This window comes from Rhyacophila brunnea, unplaced genomic scaffold (genome assembly GCF_057557595.1).
Source record: "Rhyacophila brunnea isolate RB1 unplaced genomic scaffold, BYU_Rbru_1.0 scaffold_6, whole genome shotgun sequence".
Lineage (NCBI taxonomy): Eukaryota > Metazoa > Arthropoda > Insecta > Trichoptera > Rhyacophilidae > Rhyacophila > Rhyacophila brunnea.
The window spans coordinates 15,075,546-15,094,529 of NW_028233276.1; the positions used below are offsets into that span (position 1 = coordinate 15,075,546).

General features: G+C 33.2%; 1 protein-coding gene across 4 annotated transcripts in view; it reads left to right on the forward strand.

Annotated features, from left to right (window-relative positions):
• MFS16 (major facilitator superfamily transporter 16) overlaps positions 1–18,984 on the forward strand; it is a 102,083-nt gene that overhangs the window by 72,585 nt on the left and 10,514 nt on the right. Inside the window, exons 7-8 of one of the 4 annotated variants that reach the window (XM_085956364.1) lie at positions 107–211; positions 12,093–12,176. The exons of 2 other annotated variants lie outside the window; for them this stretch is intronic. In XM_085956364.1, coding sequence (XP_085812490.1) covers positions 107–211; positions 12,093–12,176 — 189 coding nt within the window. The remainder of the gene's footprint in view (positions 1–106; positions 212–12,092; positions 12,177–18,984) is intronic. One more of the 4 variants, XM_085956365.1, reaches the window with a different exon arrangement.

The window sequence follows — 18,984 nt, forward strand, 5'->3', positions numbered from 1 at the left end:
CCGAAGAGAGGCCGCCAAAATGGTTCATAAGAATAAATGATTTTTGCGCCGCGGGATTCGAACCCCGCCGCCTCCGCACGGAGGCTACCGGCGCGTTATCCACTAGACCGTGGCCCCCACTCTCGACCCGGAGGAAAGCATACCTGACGGGCCTAAACCCCCAGGAGAAACCCAGGGAATCGAACTAGAACCCAACGAGAGTACCAAAACGGTAAATACCACACATGCGTGTATTTGGAATCAGCCGCGGTCATCACATCCCTGATATGTCATTTAACTTTCCAAATGCGTTTTTTTTTGCGTCGGCCGGTTGAGTTCTTGTGAAATAATATAATTTCTTTTTTTTCTCTCATAGTAGGTACCGTTCTGTTATACTAGCTTTAGACTGTCTTTTGCTTGTGATTATGTTAATTCATCACTGCAAAATTATCATTATATACATATTTTTAAATCTCCATACTTAGACATTAAAGTGAAAATAAAAAGGTGATATCTTTAGTTATTATGTTATTGCTGAACTGATTGATATTTAAGTTTTTAATATATTATAGCTGTCTGGCAGACATAGTGAAGATACTTTCTTATATCATATTTATAAGAAATATACATAGGATAAGTCTTATTATAGGTATTGCCAGTGGTATAATATAACGGTGCCTACATTTTTTTTTGGTTTGACTGCTTGCGTATGTGTGTTTTTAAAAATCATCATTATTAATAATGATCATTTAAATAGAATGAAAGTGTTTATAGGTCATCAAACGTCTTGTAATTAAAAAACCATTAATTTTACTTGCATTGACGTGGAGGTTATACGTGTTTAGAAAAGCCGAAGACAAAATATTAACATGTTAATTGCCGCTATCATACTAAGTGTGTATAAAATATGTGACGCCATAGTCAGCAACTAATTGATAAAAAAATCTGTTGGGAATAAATTGATAACTGCAGTCATCACGTTTTTAGGTCGAAATAGTTCTTGTACTAAATGTTGAAGGGGTGATTAATAGGCAATGCTATGTTTTTACTGATAAGTCATCGGATGTGATTGTAAATCCCGTTGCATGTTATGTGACATTTTGTGTTTATTCCTTCTCCCTTTCCATGAGAGATGATTTCGGCTCTTTTGATATAATAATATTATGTCACACATAGAATATAAAATATAGCCCCGGTTTAAATATAATCTTATGTTATAATTAATTTCTTTATATGAAAATATATTTATATACAGCTTGAGAGTATATACAATTGACTCTTGATTTACCGAGGTATATAAAAAATGGTTTCCCGGTTAATTTAAAACTATAATTAAAATATTCAAAACTTCCAATTTCGAAAGCTTACAGATTACAATGGTATAGTAATAATATAATAATAATAGTAAAACACTTAGCATTTCTACCACAAACATAATATTTAATTGAAAAAAGTATTTTACAAGACTCAGGTAAATCGAGACGCAACTGTAGTGTACAAATAATAATATTTGAAATTACAGACAATAATAGTAATACAATTATGTCGTTAGAACGAACAAGATGCATTTGTTTTTACTAAGATAAATCAAAAAAAAGCAAATGTTTATACTTTCTTGAAATTATGTAAGATGTTAGGAATAAGACATAAAAAATTACATTTTAATAAACATAAAAAAATAAACAAATAAATACATCGGTGAATATGTCATCCCCAGGCGGTGTACAGTTTTCAAATTGGGCTCTCACAAATCTGACTCGAAGAAACAGTTGGAAGTGAAAAAGATTATGATGATTGTCATAGATGATTTATTGTTAGCGCATATATGTTGAGTTTCTAAGTATATCTGGATTTAACACTCATCAACAATCACAACAAAAACATTCCCGTCCCACAAGTGTCATGCAAATATATTGATAAGTCGTAAAGCATTTTAAGTTTTGGCGTTACCTGTAAATCAGGTTTATTTGTTTGTATCTAGAATTCATAAGTCATAGTGAAATACCTATTTTTTCATCTCACATCTCGTTATAAAACTAGGTACCTATAAAAATGAAGGAAAGAACAATGTCAAGATGGACATTTTTAAAAAAGATTCTATATCAATCTATTCTATATAAGGGGTAAATCCAATATATATTTATTTTTCGGTTACTTCATATTAAGTATCAAATGAGTGAATGATGAAACTTGTTAAGTGGTTTTTTATGACTTTATTTACTAATCATGCGGTTTGATTCTCGAATTAAACTTCTAAAAAAATGCTGGACTTAATATACTGCTATTTTTACGTTTGCACAAAGTTCAAGCATTAATAAAACCATATATTAACCACTGGGTAAACCATTTGCACTAATTATCTGCACTTTTTAACCAGATTAGGCTTCAGTACATTCTCAAATGAATTTGGTATCATGTAAGCCAGTGGCTTCCAAACTTTATGTTACTACGCCTCCCTTTAAAAAAAATCTAATCTTGGCGCCCCCATTTATTTCATTAAATAATACAGACACCTTTTTAAATAGTCAACAATGTACCAATACAAAAATGAAAAAAAAAATAATTAGCACAATCAATTTCAATAGTAGTCAATCCAAATTCATCATCGTTCATTGACAAATGGATTCTATCATGGGCCCCACATCCTGAAGCAGATCCCCAGGCCAGGATCTTTGGCGGGCCCACCTACCTATCGCTGAGGTTAAGCGCAGTGTGGTGCTCTAATATAGTGTTTCCTAAATTATACACGGGAGTTATCATTTAAGTATACCAATCATCATATAGGTATCATGTCAAATTGCAATGCATAACCACATATTTAAAATATTTAATAGTCCTGAAACGAAGCAGCACCATTTACTATTAATGAAATAGTGTGAAAAGTGCATTAGCCAACTAATCAAGAACTCAGTAAATAGATTTATGTTTGCTTCAATATATTATCTGGCACAGAAATCATTTAAAAGTGGAAACATGGCGAACTTATTTTTGCCAAAGCTCCATTTTTTTATGAATGCCTTCACTTAGTCTTTTTAAATCAGTAAATGCACTAGAAGTCCTTGCACTGATTTATTCACTCATTTTTTTTTGAAATTTCAACCAAATAGACCAAGTTTAACAACAAAATTATCGTTCCTAAACAAATTTGCCTCAAATTTCAACATTATGATTTGACCCTTTTATTTCATTTTTTCACGAGATGGCCAGCACGCTTCACAATAGTATTGAAGTGAGGTATTGAGATCCCCGGGGTTCCAGCGGCTAGCTCAGGAGTCCATCGAACCCCGGATTCACAAAAAAAGAAATTCAAACGGTTGGAGTGTAAATAAAACACAGTCCTTCGTGCTCGTAACGTGATATTGTTTATATTTTACATTTTCTTAATTTTTAGTTTTACAAATTATATTTGGGATTTTTACAGTTGTAGTCGTCAGGTCCGTACCTATCGGAAAGGGGACGCTTACTAACATCTTTTTTTTTCTTTCTTTTTAAATTCCTCGTACCGACGCCATCCAGCAAAAAAAAGGACTCTCGTGATTGGCCAAATTTTATCGCGTGATCTTTGATTCGGCGAATCACGAGCCTGACCCTGGCGCCGGCGCGCGAGGATTTCACGCACAATGCGCGGCAAAATTTATTATATTTAAATCCTTATATTTAGTCTTAAAATTATCTCTTTCATCCATCATCATTTTTACTTTTTAAATTAAAAAGAAATACTTACGTGGTTGAGCAAGGAATCAGATTAGGTGTTTTATGAAGCCGTTTCTAGAGGTCAGGGTTACGTTTCGACTTAAGCTACTAAATGATTATTTTACACCGGGAGAAGCCCGCCTGTAACAGGGGTGTATCATTCGCCCCATCTGGATTAAAGTCGAAAGGTACGCCCTGATCTCATCGGCCACCCATCCAATTCCTTGTTCATCCGTTAAGTACATGGCATTATAAACAGTTTATAAAAGAATTCAACTACAATCTAACTATTCTAACATAAAACTCTATACTTTAGCTCTATTTTTATTATTTTCTATATTTATTTTGGATTATTATTTTCAGCTCAAAGCAATGCTTTCGCGATACTTTTGAATAGGTCAGAGTTTGATTTAATTTCAGTGTAGTACATTTATTTTGTGTTACTTTGTTTTAATTAGGTTTTCTTGTTATTTTATTCGTTTTTATTAGTCAGCGGAGGGGTCGCGAAGCTGCAGTCTTTGACTCTCGCGCTTTCCAATCTTTCTTTTGTATTCCTAGGGGCTACATTTGTAGACGTTTGGCCCTCGTTCGGAATTATTATTTCGTGTTATGTTTTTCTTCTTCTGGTGCAATAGGAGCGTACCTCGTTTGGCGTCGACTGCCTTTGCAACCAGAGCGTGGTAGTGGAGTTACCATTGAGCCAGGCTCGTTCCGAGCAGCGGATATCTTTCTGTGGAAAGTTTTCCACTGATCTGCTGGTCTCTGGAGTATCACCTCATAGATGGACAGGTACTGTGTCTCCATCTGTTCCTATTACTGCGGGCAAGGCATCGTATAGCGGTACAACGGCCAGGCTCGTTGACGGCGGCACGGCTTACTCACAGGTACTAGGATGGATGTTTACAATAAGTATCCTTTTCCCTTTCTTTTTTTTATAGATGGTTACACTTCGGAAGTACCTCTTGTTGTTTCACGATATCTTTCAGGCGTCACGTCCCTAGTCTCTTCATGAACCTGCGCGAGAAAGGAGAGTGCGCACTCTCCACACCATCAAGCTTTGGTATCATGAATTTTCGGCTACGCTGCCTTTGGATGCGCTTACTTCGAGAGGTGGCTCCCTTTGTGCTTCCAAATTGTCTTCATCTGTATTTATTCTTTTTCTTTCTTTAGTAATTTATTCGTTCATTAGACTTCCTGTACTTTAAATTTATTCGAATTTACTTTATTAATTACTCCTACCCCATACATTAAATAGCTACTAATTTTATATAAAATCTTCCCATTGTACTTACTATCACTTTTAATATTTTACCCTAATACCCATAATTATTTTGCAACATTGTATTGACTGTATAAATCACATTGATATTAAAAATTGAAATATTCCACCCTCTCATTATATTTATTTCTGAATCAGTACACTTAAAACTGTGTAGTTAACTTTATTTTTAGTGAAACCCATTTTATTTAAAAAAAAATTGTTGTTTCGTTTTACGCGCCCGACATCCTATTCCAAAGGCGCGCCGCGCCGATTTACGGTGCCTCTCACGTTTTATTATTATTATTTTTTTTTTTATTATTGAAACCCCGTTGAGAAATTTACGGCTTATTGACTCATTTTTTTTTTTTTTTTTTTTTTTATCACAAGCATACAATCTCTACTTTCATCCTTTTATACCTAATTTTAACTTATTATTAAAATTTAACATAACAACTAACACTTTGTCGAGTGACGCCTTATTATTCCCGTTCCGTTTTCGCTGTGTTAAATTTACGATTGGTAATTTGTAAAGAAATAATAGGGACGGTAGTGTACTATTTTCCTCGTTTCTCTTTGGATTCAAATTATTAACACGGCGTAACTTTGAAACAGGTTTCGCGCTACTGTAGAATATCGTCTTTCCCGTTTATAAAATTGTTTGCGATTTTCAATGTTAATGTTTTCGAATTCATTCATATTTACTTTATTTGAACGGAAAGAATTGGCGTCACTTTGCGGAGCGCTATTTTTAAAACTAGAATGTACATTTTTCTTACTAACGAACTTAAGATTATAGGGCTCAGAAAGTGGGTCCTTAATTAACTTTTTATCCGTAATTAGAAGAATTTCCGGATATTTACGATTATTATCTTCACTTTTAACTACACTGTTTACACTGAAACTTCCAACAGCAACTCGGCGTTCACCCTTGACTAGAGGGTTGGCGACTGGTCCTGCTTCATCTCCTCGTGGTCGAGCCTGCGCCCGTACAGCTTCTTCGATTCATCTCAGCTTGCGCGCCTTCTCAGCCCTCTTGTGAGGCTCCATAGCCTCGCGTTTCCTTTTTCTCTCCTCACCGAACATCCCGTGGTCGACTAGGGTACACGACATGTTAGTGATACCCTAGGAAAATCGGCATTTTGCTCGCCGTTTTTCGTCGCGAGTGGGCCGTGGCCTCTACGAGCCCTCCTCGCTGGATACCGTCGATGATGTGTCTGGTCTCCATAGGTGGGATTTGTGCAGCCATTCGTCGTACTGGAGACGCGCTGGTGCTACGGTCTCCAGCACGACGCTAGGCGCGGTCAGCTCCGTATGTGGACTGTCTTCGAACACCAGAGGGCCCTCCCGGTTTGATGTTGGAGACAGCACTTCTTCTTCGATAAGGGTTACGTCGGAGTCCGCTTTTTAGTTAACCATTTCTTGGTTGTTCCGGCTCCTGGATCATAAACTTTTATTTAGCGTTCGCGGGCGTAAATTTTATTTCGCGGGTTCGGAAGAATTAATGCGATTCTTCACGCCCCATGTTGCCAGGCGCCATTGAGATCCCCGGGGTTCCAGCAGCTAGCTCAGGTGTCCATCGAACCCCGGATTCACAAAAAAAAAAGAGGTTCAAACGGTTGGAGTGTAAATAAAACACAGTCCTTCGTGCTCGTAACGTGATATTGTTTATATTTTACATTTTCTTAATTTTTAGTTTTACAAATTATATTTGGGATTTTTACAGTTGTAGTCGTCAGGTCCGTACCTATCGGAAAGGGGACGCTTACTAACATCTTTTTTTTTCTTTCTTTTTAAATTCCTCGTACCGACGCCATCCAGCAAAAAAAAGGACTCTCGTGATTGGCCAAATTTTATCGCGTGATCTTTGATTCGGCGAATCACGAGCCTGACCCTGGCGCCGGCGCGCGAGGATTTCACGCACAATGCGCGGCAAAATTTATTATATTTAAATCCTTATATTTAGTCTTAAAATTATCTCTTTCATCCATCATCATTTTTACTTTTTAAATTAAAAAGAAATACTTACGTGGTTGAGCAAGGAATCAGATTAGGTGTTTTATGAAGCCGTTTCTAGAGGTCAGGGTTACGTTTCGACTTAAGCTACTAAATGATTATTTTACACCGGGAGAAGCCCGCCTGTAACAGGGGTGTATCAGTATTATAAAATTAGTCTCTATATTTTCAGACAGGTTTGCAGACAACCTTTTATAGGACTGTTTTTTTTATGTAGTTTATAACTAACGGCCGTTTTATAATCAATGCATTTGCAAACTGCAAACCTGTGGCTACATTAATTGTGTTAAACTTTTCGCGCCTCCTTTTGCAACCCTCCGCGCTTCCCAGTTTGGAAATCCCTGATGTAAGCCAAGTGAAAGTGATTTGGTTGATATTTTACCAACTCAGCTTCTTTTTATAGTTTATAGTTTATATAGTTTATAGTTTTTTTTGTTAATGTAAGAATAACGACGTTGTTCGACGAAGTGTTCCAAAGTCATGCATGTGATGTTACAAAACAATATAATATTAAGTTGTACGACTCATAATATTATTACAATGTTAATGTAAGGATTACAACGTCAAGTCAAGTTATCTGGTTTCAAAGTCATGCATGTGATGTTACGAAACAATATAATATTAAGTTTTACGACTCATATTGTCGAACCATTATATATCGGTATACAAAGCTGTCATAATATCGACGGTTGAAAAGCAAACTGAACAAGTTATTTTTTACGATTTTAACGTTAATTTTGTTCTTTATTGTGATCTATCATTTATGCATTTTTGCACATCTTAAAAATAACATATCACATGATTTAAAATTTTGATTGAAATATGAATTCATTGTTTTTGCTCCACAGAAAGGTTACCATAGTCACTTGTGCGATTATGCCTATCAACGGTCTATATGTATATTCGTTAAGCAGTTTAATCCAGTGTGACAAAATTAAAATTTTACAGAAGAACAAACTTATTTTATAAGCACAAAAATGAAGGACTTTCAATTATTTTTGTTAGACTAAATCAAGTTTTATTAAAATTGCAAGTAGTGGAGGGTTGTCATTGAGTGTTTGTAATAACGCAGATGTGATGACTATGTACATTGGAGGTATTACGGTCTTATTAAGATATATTACAAGTGAGGTTTCTATAATAAATTATATTGTGATTTTGGTGGTATATATGAGGTTTTACTAAACTCTCTTCATTTTGTTTCTTACTGATGATAGTGATCACTGCAATTACAGTCGTTGCCAAGAATCTCCTTCCATCTGGAGCGATCCCTTGCTAGTCTTGTTGCATCAGTCTTTGTTAATTAAGTTGCTTTATTGATGATGTCTTTCCATCTGGAACGCCGACGCCCTCGCGACTTATGCTCATTGACGCCACTCTCTACAGGGTGCCCGGATCTCTTTTATGTGACCAAGGAATTGGTGAATGTGTCTCTTGTGGCGTTGAAGACGTTTTTTGATGCCAAGCTCTTCCAGTATAGAGACATTTTGTCCTCCTGGCCATCCAGGGCTTACTAAACTATGCGATCTAATATAAACAAACAGGAAATATATAATAAAAACATTCTGACAAAATTGTCACATCGGGTTTTAACAACTCAACGATGAATGTTTTGTCTATACAGTATTAAAAATTTCATTTAAACATTGTGGGTTTCATTTATAACCTTGCATTATTTAGATATACGGTAATTGCTGAATGATTACATTTTGTAATCATGATTTCTCACATTTTTTTTATTTATTCGATTGTCATACATTATCTTATCCAGGGGCACCGAAGCACGTTCCCTGTTCTTACAGTTATTGCTGTACCCTACCAATAATTTTGTAATGATATTCAAGCAATATAAACACCTTTTCTCAATAGAAATTTGCAGGTACTGTTAATTAATTACTCAAGATATTCTTTGATATATTTATCGTTGTTTTTATTTAATAAAACGCAATTATTCCACTTATTCCACTTTTAATTAATATATTATGTTATAATATATTTATATATTAGGATATTTTAATTAATATATTAACCGGTCCTAATATATTAATTAAAAGTGGAATAAGTACTATAAAAAAAATTGCGTTTTATTAAATAAAAACAACAATACAATGCAGTTCCACCATGAATTGACAGTTGACAAAATAAAAGATATATTTATCGTTTAGTCAACATGCTATTTTTGACTAAGCTGATCCTCATTCGAGCACTGAATTTAAGCAGCATTTATTGTGGATAGTGATTGGGTGGATGGGTAATCGATCGAATCTACCTCGATAGTAAATGCAAGGTATCCATAAAGGCGTCAAGAAAAAAAAAATCACTCAAGCTATACCACATAAAGCTCAGTGAGAGGGCGGTAACTCATAAATACATATTCTTAGTTGTAACAGTGGTGTGACTTTGAATCTGCATTGCAGAAGCAGTTAAAATTCCTAGTATAATCATCATTTCTTTCAAACATCTGATGATCTCCATCTTTTCAAAAGAAGACACTAGGAGAAAACGAAATATTGTGTATTTTAGCAAACAACAAAAATGTAATATTTTTGACATATTCTGCTTAGACGACAGTACCTTGGTGCCCCTCTGCCCATAAGTCAATTTTTTTAAAATTGGCTCGTCAATCCTGTATGGGAGTTGGGTCATTGAAAAAACAACGTGTGAATTTTGCCGAAGCCGGGATTCGAACCTGTGGCCCACGACGCGTTACCGCTCGGCTCTCGCATGCGTTAATATTTATGGCAAATTTATACAAGAAATGTCCGTGCGTGTGCGTATGGGCGTCGTAATGCTCATTCTCGCATTGTTATTTAAAACACAAATTCATTTAACAGGTAATGAACATACGAACAACATACATTCAAATATTATTACTAACAAGTATACCGAAAATTATTGTCGTATTCGTTTGACGCTTTCACAGCATTTCATGTGTGTAAGTAAATATTTATGGCGGATACCTACTTTTGGCTTCTCGAGGCTGAGAGATATTCAGGTTTGCAGGTATTTAGGTTCGATTTTGCTTAAAGTTTGTCAGCTAATATTTTTAACACTTTGGTGAAAAACACAAATATGTAATGGGACTTTGTAGTATTTTTATTTCTTTTTTTTTTACTGCCTTCATGTTTAGTCCTGTCTCTGTTTGATTACTATCTTTCTCTCTTTTATTATGGGAAATTATGGGTTTCTTCTTATGACAGGGGCAGGTTTTTTTTTGCTATTGGATAAAATAGGTACATACTTTGAGGCATTATGGGATCAATAGCAAAGGTTATTTCTGTGTGCAAAAGGAAAAGGGGGATAAGATCGTTTAAAGCGGGCTGTGGAAAATGTGCCATTACAAAACTAATATTTTCCCTTATTTCTTGACAACATAATACTGTAATCAATGATTTTAAACGAGTTTTGTTTTTAACGAATGGGTGAGGGGGGAATGTGAATTTAGACAGAGGTAAAAGATTTTGGAACAAGCTGTAATGATGGGTGGTCAGAAATTACGAAAAACGTGTGTTGTTATTTATGGATGATCCTCACTATTTTTCCGAATACCCGAAGTTTGAGTTTTATTTTTTTATGTGAGCCTCTGTAAATATTTACTTATATGAAATTTAATAATTTTGGTTTTAATCTGGTTAATACAGGTTTTTTTGTCATGTGTGCTTTATGATTGGCATATTCAATTCATTTAAAAAAAAAAATTAAGACTTATCTCCGTTTTCCTTTCGCACACTTACTGATTTTTTAATATTAACTGCAATATATTTTTAACAAGCAACTTCTTTAGGCACCATTTCCTGTACGTAAAAAGCATCACTAATGATGGTTCAACTTTCAAATTATTTATTGTTAACTTTGATTAACGTCACAAAAAATTAACAATGAATTTACTACTTTCTATTCTTGATTGTCCTTGAACACTCTTTTCTAATTGAAATATTAAAAAAAATCTTTTTCTGGTGGCTTGAACCACTGTTTCCGCTGCACCAACGCTGACCAAATGGTTAAAAACGGTCATCATGGACAGATGCATGAACTATTTTCACAATGCTCTTAATCTTACCAACTAAAGCTAATCGACGGTGCGATAGCCAATGGTATCTTTGTAATAAAGTGTGTGTGAAAATAATACATTATAATCTGTGAGTATAAAACGCTAGTGTTTCTAAATTACACGTTCTACAAAGGAATTTTTAAACATTCGATAAAACAAAAACTTCAAACGGTCTCAAACCGTTCGTGGTATGCAGCGCGAACGGACACTATTATCGTTATAGTAAATTTTTTCATAATTCTACTTTGATTTTATGCAACAATATTTTAATTTTTCCGCCATTTTTCCAGACAAAAGCTCTGACTTATAAGTTACCGACTCTGGTACCGTTCTTGCAGATGTTTTTTAATACATACAAATAACCGAGGTGTTTCAAATATTGTCGACAGATGGCTACCGTCTTTATATAAAATTAAGATAATCATTACGTACTAAATTTGACATATTTAGGGCGTCTTGATTATTCCAATTTTTTCTTGTGACGTTCTTGTACTCAATTGTGTTATTGACCGTCAGGTCTATTTTTATTCAGATGAGTCTTAATGATATAAGTGTTTTTTACAATATACATGAACGTAACGAAATATAAACTTCATATCTTCAGTACATCGTCCAGAATTTATCGTTATTTCATCTAATTGATCAAGAGAGAGAGTGGCTCATATATTAACAAAAAATTGTCATTTTTTCAATAATTAACGGTATATTTGTAAACTTTCGAAACACAACATTGTGGCATTATTAAATGTCGTATAATAATGTAACGTCTATACAAACCTATCACTATTATTGTTGCATGTTGTTTAAAACCATGAGCATAAAATTTTGTAAAAAAAAATTAATCTTACAATGATTTTTTTAATGCCTACTATAATCCTTTTCTATTGAAAGTGAAATAGTCATTTATAATATTATAATTACTGCGAATTTGCAATAACTACACATGATGTGTGATTTAATTTTGACATTTCCCCCTGTTTCGTGTGTTTATTTTTTTACTTGTCCTGTTTCTGTTTTTTTTGACATTTCCCCTGAATGACCAAATAATTAATTGATTATTGATTGTGTGTGCTTACTAAAACGTTGCGGACACAGCGACGCCGCGCGGCTTACAGCGGACACGCGTCGGACGACCAATCAGAGTTTGACGAAGAGTCGCAAGTCCTCGTGGGGGATCAGGTAACATTACAACCAAACAACCAATCGACCAATCATCTCCAACCATTTTATCTATTATTTTTTTTGTTTCGTAACTCAGCATTTAAATATACAACTTTGTAACTTGTAATTTTTATTTAGCATGTCTCTCGTACCTAACTTCTGTGTACTCAAATAAATCAGACCGATGACAAAAAACAGACGCAGTTGTCCATAATCCTGAGTAACATCAATTACTGCTGGATTTTGGTTAAAGATTACATTAAATCAAGTATTTTGTATGACTTATTAAAAAATGTGAAACTCATGCGAATTTGTTGGTTTTTTTTGTAGTCTTACTAATGGCTTCAAAATAATGGCGAGGAATGAGCTTAGGCTATAAATGGGCTCTATTGTGTATAGTTTAAATGAATGTATACATGCCTGCTCATATATAGATAAGCTCATAATTCACTGTTATTTTGTGTCCTGGTTTTGGATGTTTTCCATCAAGAATTTAGTTTATTTTAGTCATTCTATAATAATATAATAATGAAAAAAAAAACAATTTTAGTTACTTCTGCATTTTTTTATTATTAAATTTCTTTAAAAAAAACACAAAAATATGGAAGTACGAAATAATGTTTATTTTCATTGTAATGTTATTGATATTGGTGTAATGTATAAATTCATCAAATCATTCTATTTTCAAACATCAGTATAAAATTTAACATCTATTAGTCATGTAACTTTTCAAGCCTTATTTGTATACAATATTTTAATGACTTTTTTATTATGTTTTTGTATATTTAGATGCAGCTAAATTTCGCGTCATTCATCAATTTTCTCACTTTATTTACTCTTCAAAAACATTTAATCCATCGCTGATCATTCACTTCTTTTTCTCTGAAAATGCACCTTTTTATTTTATTATTGATTCCGTTGCGCGCCTCTCTACAAGGGACAATGTTTTATTTTGACAGTCGAGATTATGAGTGTGGTGTATGTAAATACAATAAATGTCTTTCGACGAATTCATAATTTCGACTTGCAAAATAAAATGAATTTACTCTTTTAGAGAGACACATCACAGAACCAAAATTTCCATGCACATTTATTAGATAATTTAGAATCTTTATTCTTTTACGCACTTCTAAACTTCGTTTCTATTTAATTGTAGACTTAGTTTTGATATTTTATTACCGATGTCGTTGCTTTACACTTTATTTGAGTCTTCTGTACTCATCGCTGTGGTATTATTAGCATGCTTTGGTATTAGCATTCTTTGTACATATTAAGTAAATTATTTAGTTGATTTTTATTGACTTGTATAGAACATGCAAGGTTACTTTTTTCTAATTATTGATGTGCTTTTCTTCTTAGTATATTATAGTCTCTAATTCACTGTATCTACGTGAATATTATTTATTCGTAAATGATAATTTATTTTAAAAAACATTTCTGCATTTTTGCATTTCTGCATTTATTATAGGGTATCCTATAATAATTATAGCTCTATCTATCTTTACAATTGTCCCTCAGATGTCTATATCCTGAGCTTTCTCTTCAGCATGGCATATTGACCTTTGCTTTATCCTAGTGCACACCGTCCGTTTGCCCATGAGTGGGGTTGAACACCCACAAGAGTTCCCTCATGGATTCTATGAGGAGCTCTGAATTTCTCGCATTTAATAATGTGTCCTGATCATAGTCTTATGCGTGGATTGAAAAACTCAAGTATCCTGCCATCTTTTTAATAAAATCATATATGACAAAACTATATATACATAACATGTTTTGTAATACATAATGAGACACTGTTGTATAATTATATATAGCATACGAGTTTACAATGGTTGGGCACTGCCGATTAGATGCTGCTGACTCAAGACGACTGGACAAGCTGTAACATAAGTGTATTTCTTCACGCATTTCATTCATCTGTGCAGCGCTCAGATGTTCGTTGTTCTGGGGTCCAATTGGCGGCGCCAAACCGTCCCGTTCCCATTGCACACTATGCACCACCATTTCAATTCGTCATTATTATTAAAGTGAGGTGGACAGCAAACATGCTTTCCTGTAGAATTTATAATAATTATACAAAGTGACATCGATGCATTGAAGGAGACTCGTAATGTTGCTATTTCTGCATCATACTTTTACGACGTTTGTTCGTTAGCTCATTCATTAGCTCAAACTCTAATCAGGGGGTGGATATAGGGATAAGGAAAAGAAAAATGTTATTAATATTCGCTTCCTAGATTCAGATAGGAATATTGATTGAGAAAGAAAAGCAACATGTGTAATTTTATCTTGGCAGTGGGGGGTTAAACTTTACTCCCCACATCACTGGGGAGACGTACTAATTCTCTGCTGCGGTTATACATAATAATTATCGTAAACTGTATTTATAAAAAATCATCTTTAATAATATTATCTTTTGATTTTTGATTCTCTATATCCAACTCAAGTTTGCGAACTCGTAAAGATATTTTAACATTATTTTTAGGAAGATAGCTATAAGACATTCGAATTCATCACAGACACCCGTGCCCTGAATCCAAATACACATTTTTAATGTTACATAAATCCAGGTATATGTTATCGATACAGTAGTAATTTTAAGCTGTTTCGTTGCTCGTGAGAAGCTAAGATTTTAGAGAGTTATCGATTTGTATTATGGATAATATATTATTTTTCTGGATAAAATTGACTGAAAGAAAGAAATATTCTGTTGGACTGTTCGTTCTATTGAAAGACTACATTGTGCATACCGAGACCGACCAGACAGAGCGTAATGTATTTATAAATCAAGCAACATTGTCATGAAACTGAGATAATTGATGTTTAAGTTTTAATTGCGCAATGGTGCTTAATTGAAAACTATTTAAGGTACATACAGTACCGATGTTTTCTTAGTTAAATTTATCTTGTTTAATATTTTATGTTTTAATATTAGTTATTATATCTCATATAATAATATGTTACTTGATTCATCAATGAATGCGTCACGTGAATCAATAATTTCAAGCTATAAATTCTATGATATCGTAGGGAGAATGAATAGAAATCTGCGCATAGAAAGTCTTCCATTATTATAATGATAGATAGCTCAGCAATGTATATGAAAAAGGGAGATAAGTCTAAAAAGTTGGAAAATGATTTAAATATGCCATGAGAAATAAGATGAGTCTAATCTACACCGCTGAATTAGTTATAATTCATAGTAGTAGTTCCTGCAGAAAACTGTCCAAGACTCAATCTTCTTTTGGCTCCTGAAAAGTAGCGGCTTAACCACATATCTCCCTTTTCACATACAATTATTATCTCTCATATGATTCTGACATACATAGATATATTATTGTTATAAGAGAACATTTGTATTTTTATCAGTGGCGAAGACTGCAACCGTATTGTCATTCGGGTTCTGTAGGGAGTGAAGTAAAGCAATTGAGGAATGAGACGATCTCATAATCGATGGTCAATCGATCCTTCATAGCTACCATCTAGTAATTCCCTGTTGTCCTACTACTTATTGTTTTTAGGTGATATCCATTCTTAGAAGATATCGAGGGTATACTGACAGAAAGCATTAAGTCATTAAAACAAGTTCTGAGATAATCGCAAAAAGGACTTTAATTTTTTTTTCCAAACCGTTCTCCCATGTAGATTTTTTTATGATTTAAAAACATCTTTTCTACATTATAAAGACTAACCTTTATGGCAAACAAAATATACGACATGATACAAGTCCTGTATTTTGTATACGCAGAACGCATTAGGTCATTATCATGCTTTCTATCAGAATAAAAAAATAACAATATGCTTTAATAATGTTTCTATTTTCTCACCATTATATCCTATGCCTTTGTGCGTTTTACCAAGACGTGGAGCACAAAATTGTTAACATTTTGGCATTTAAACCGAAAAACAGCAAAAACTGAGCTAATGCGTTCTGTCAGTATACCCTCGATATATTCGACTGCTTAATCTACAAACCGGCCAACTGCATTTGGGCAATAGAAAAAACTTAAAAATTTAACTATTAAGTGGAATGCACTTGGTGACATTTTTTATTTACAAATAAGCTGCACTATAAATTTTTATTCTATTTTAGCTTCCCTTTTATATATAAATAAAATTTATAAAAAGAGCGGAGTTGTTTCATTTACGATATTGGAAATTTGGCACCTGCAGTTGGCTGTTTTGTTTAAAGAACGATAATGCATTTATTTATAAGTTCAGGAGTTTGAAATTTTGTGTGAGCATAGAAAACATGCTTTATAACATAATGCCATCAAAATCTCATTTTTGGTCAAAAGTGGAGTTAGCTGGTTTGCAAATTAAGCAGTCAATGCAAAGCAATTATATTCACTATGTGACTTATTTGTAAGTTGATTGTGGTGTTGCAATAATTCTTACAGCTTAAATTATAAAAAGTGTGTGTTTTTATTATTTTTGCCTGCCAACAGGACCATTCATAGATATTCACATTTATGACGACATAGCACTAAAATTACCTTATTTAATTGTCCTAACAACAGATGGACACATAAAGGAATTATTAAAGCGGATAATATTCACAAAACAGTTACACTCTATTAATATAATGATACAATAGTGCATAAAAAATGTTGAAAAAAACTTTCTATAGAAATGAAGCCTAAACATATTATCATGAAAGTGAAGCAAAGAAAACGACCCCATTTCTATTAATTTTCATACAAACTGCGAATGGTTTGGAAGGTGTTTGTTGCATGGAAAAATGGCAGTTACAATAAACCAAAATGATGTTGATAGGGATACTTCAGAAGGCTCCCATCTGGTAGAAAGAGATCGTTCATATTTTTGGTAGTATATGTGTTTTTGTGAATGTGTAGTAGGGCAAAATTAAGACACCAAGTAATAGTGGACAATCTATGTACTTATTTATTATTTTAAAGAGTTTATGGAATCTATAGGGTAATTTAATTTGATAAAAATATTAAAATTGCATTTAGGGTATAATCGAATGCGTTAAATCTGGTAAAATGTCATGAGTCTATCATAAAACAATTATTGCAATTAATTTTGCAACAAAGAAAATCATTTTTCAGGATTAACTAAGGAATATCTTTAACTCTATATAAAAGACTAGTGGTGAGTTGGTATTATAGATTAATTTTCCACTTCAATATTTAACTATTATCAACTATCCTTTGGTCACATCTTTCTTGCTCCTCTGTTGTCATTTTCGCCCCTCATCTTTTATACCTAACCCAGTTCATTGAAAATAAATTTTTAAAATATCATGGTTGTGGACGTACAATAACCATAAAAGCTGGTCTTCGTCAACATGTGTTACGCCATCTTTGATAATTTTGTCGACAACCAGTGATTCCACGATTTGTTTTATTTCATCCTATAGGAACTGTTAATTACCAGAGGCTTCACTTAAATGGTGTAGTATTGTAGACTTAAGGGGGGACATGCTCGTCGAAGGTCAAAATTGAGTTTTTATTGTATTTTCAAACCATGATCCTGGACACTCCTTAAACGTTGTAGATAATCTATTTATATAATTTTGAAGCCTTATTATCCTTTATAGTTATTTTACACATTTGATGACTGCATGAAGTATTTTTGTTACATAAAATAGTATTCTTTTAAACCTCTCGCTCTAATGTTTTAGAATATAGTCATATTTCGGTACAGAACTGTGCAGTGGTGTTAAGATTTTTTACATTTATTAATTTTTAAACGCATTTATAAAACCATTAGTATAATTTATTACGAGATAATTTTTGTAAAATATTCACGATAAAAAATTATTTTGATAATCTCTGTGATCCCAAATTTGTCAAGAATTAGGCATTTTATTATTCAAAAAATCGGCAAGATTAACACATTTGAAGATGATTCTAAAGATACTTATTATAAGCTATGTCTTTGACCATTCAAGTGTGATAAAAATCTTATGAATAATGATTGCTTTATAATAATTATTGACCTAAAAATAAGGTAGTGTTTTTTTGAAATACGCCATTTCTTTTGTCATTCCCTAGTGGTTAAGCTACAACATACGGCCGTAGCCATAAAATGACAAACTATAATTAAAGTAGGGAGTAAAATTATGTTAACGCGCGTGTTTGAACATGTACCTAACCGATTTTTTTTTTATTTTTTTTTTAAACGGTACATGTTCAAACACGCGCGTCAATATCATTTTACTCCCTACTTCAATTATAGTTTTTCAATTTATGGCTACGGCCGTATGTTGTAGCTTAACCACTGGGGAATGACAAAAGAAATGGCGTATTTCAAAAAAACACTACCTTATTCTTAGGTCAATAATTATTATAAAGCAATCATTATTCATAAGATGTTTATCACACTTGAATGGTCAAAGACATAGCTTATAATAAATATCTTTAGAATCATCTTGAAATGTGTTAATCTTGCCGATTTTTTGAATAATAAAATGCCTAATTCTTGTCAAATTTGGGATCACAGAGATTATCAATATAATTTTTTATCGTGAATGTTTTACAAAAATTATCTCGTAATAAATTATGCTAATGGTTTTATAAATGCGTTTAAAAATTAATAAATGTAAAAAATCTTAACACCACTGCACAGTTATGTACCGAAATATGACTATATTCTAAAACATTAGAGCGAGAGGTTTAAAAGAATACTATTTTATGTAACAAAAATACTTTATGCAGTCATCAAATGTTTAAAATAACTATAAAGGATAATAAGGCGTCAAAATTATATAAATAGATTATCTACAACGTTTAAGGAGTGTCCAGGATCATGGTTTGAAAATACAATAAAAACTCAATTTTGACCTTCGACGAGCATGTCC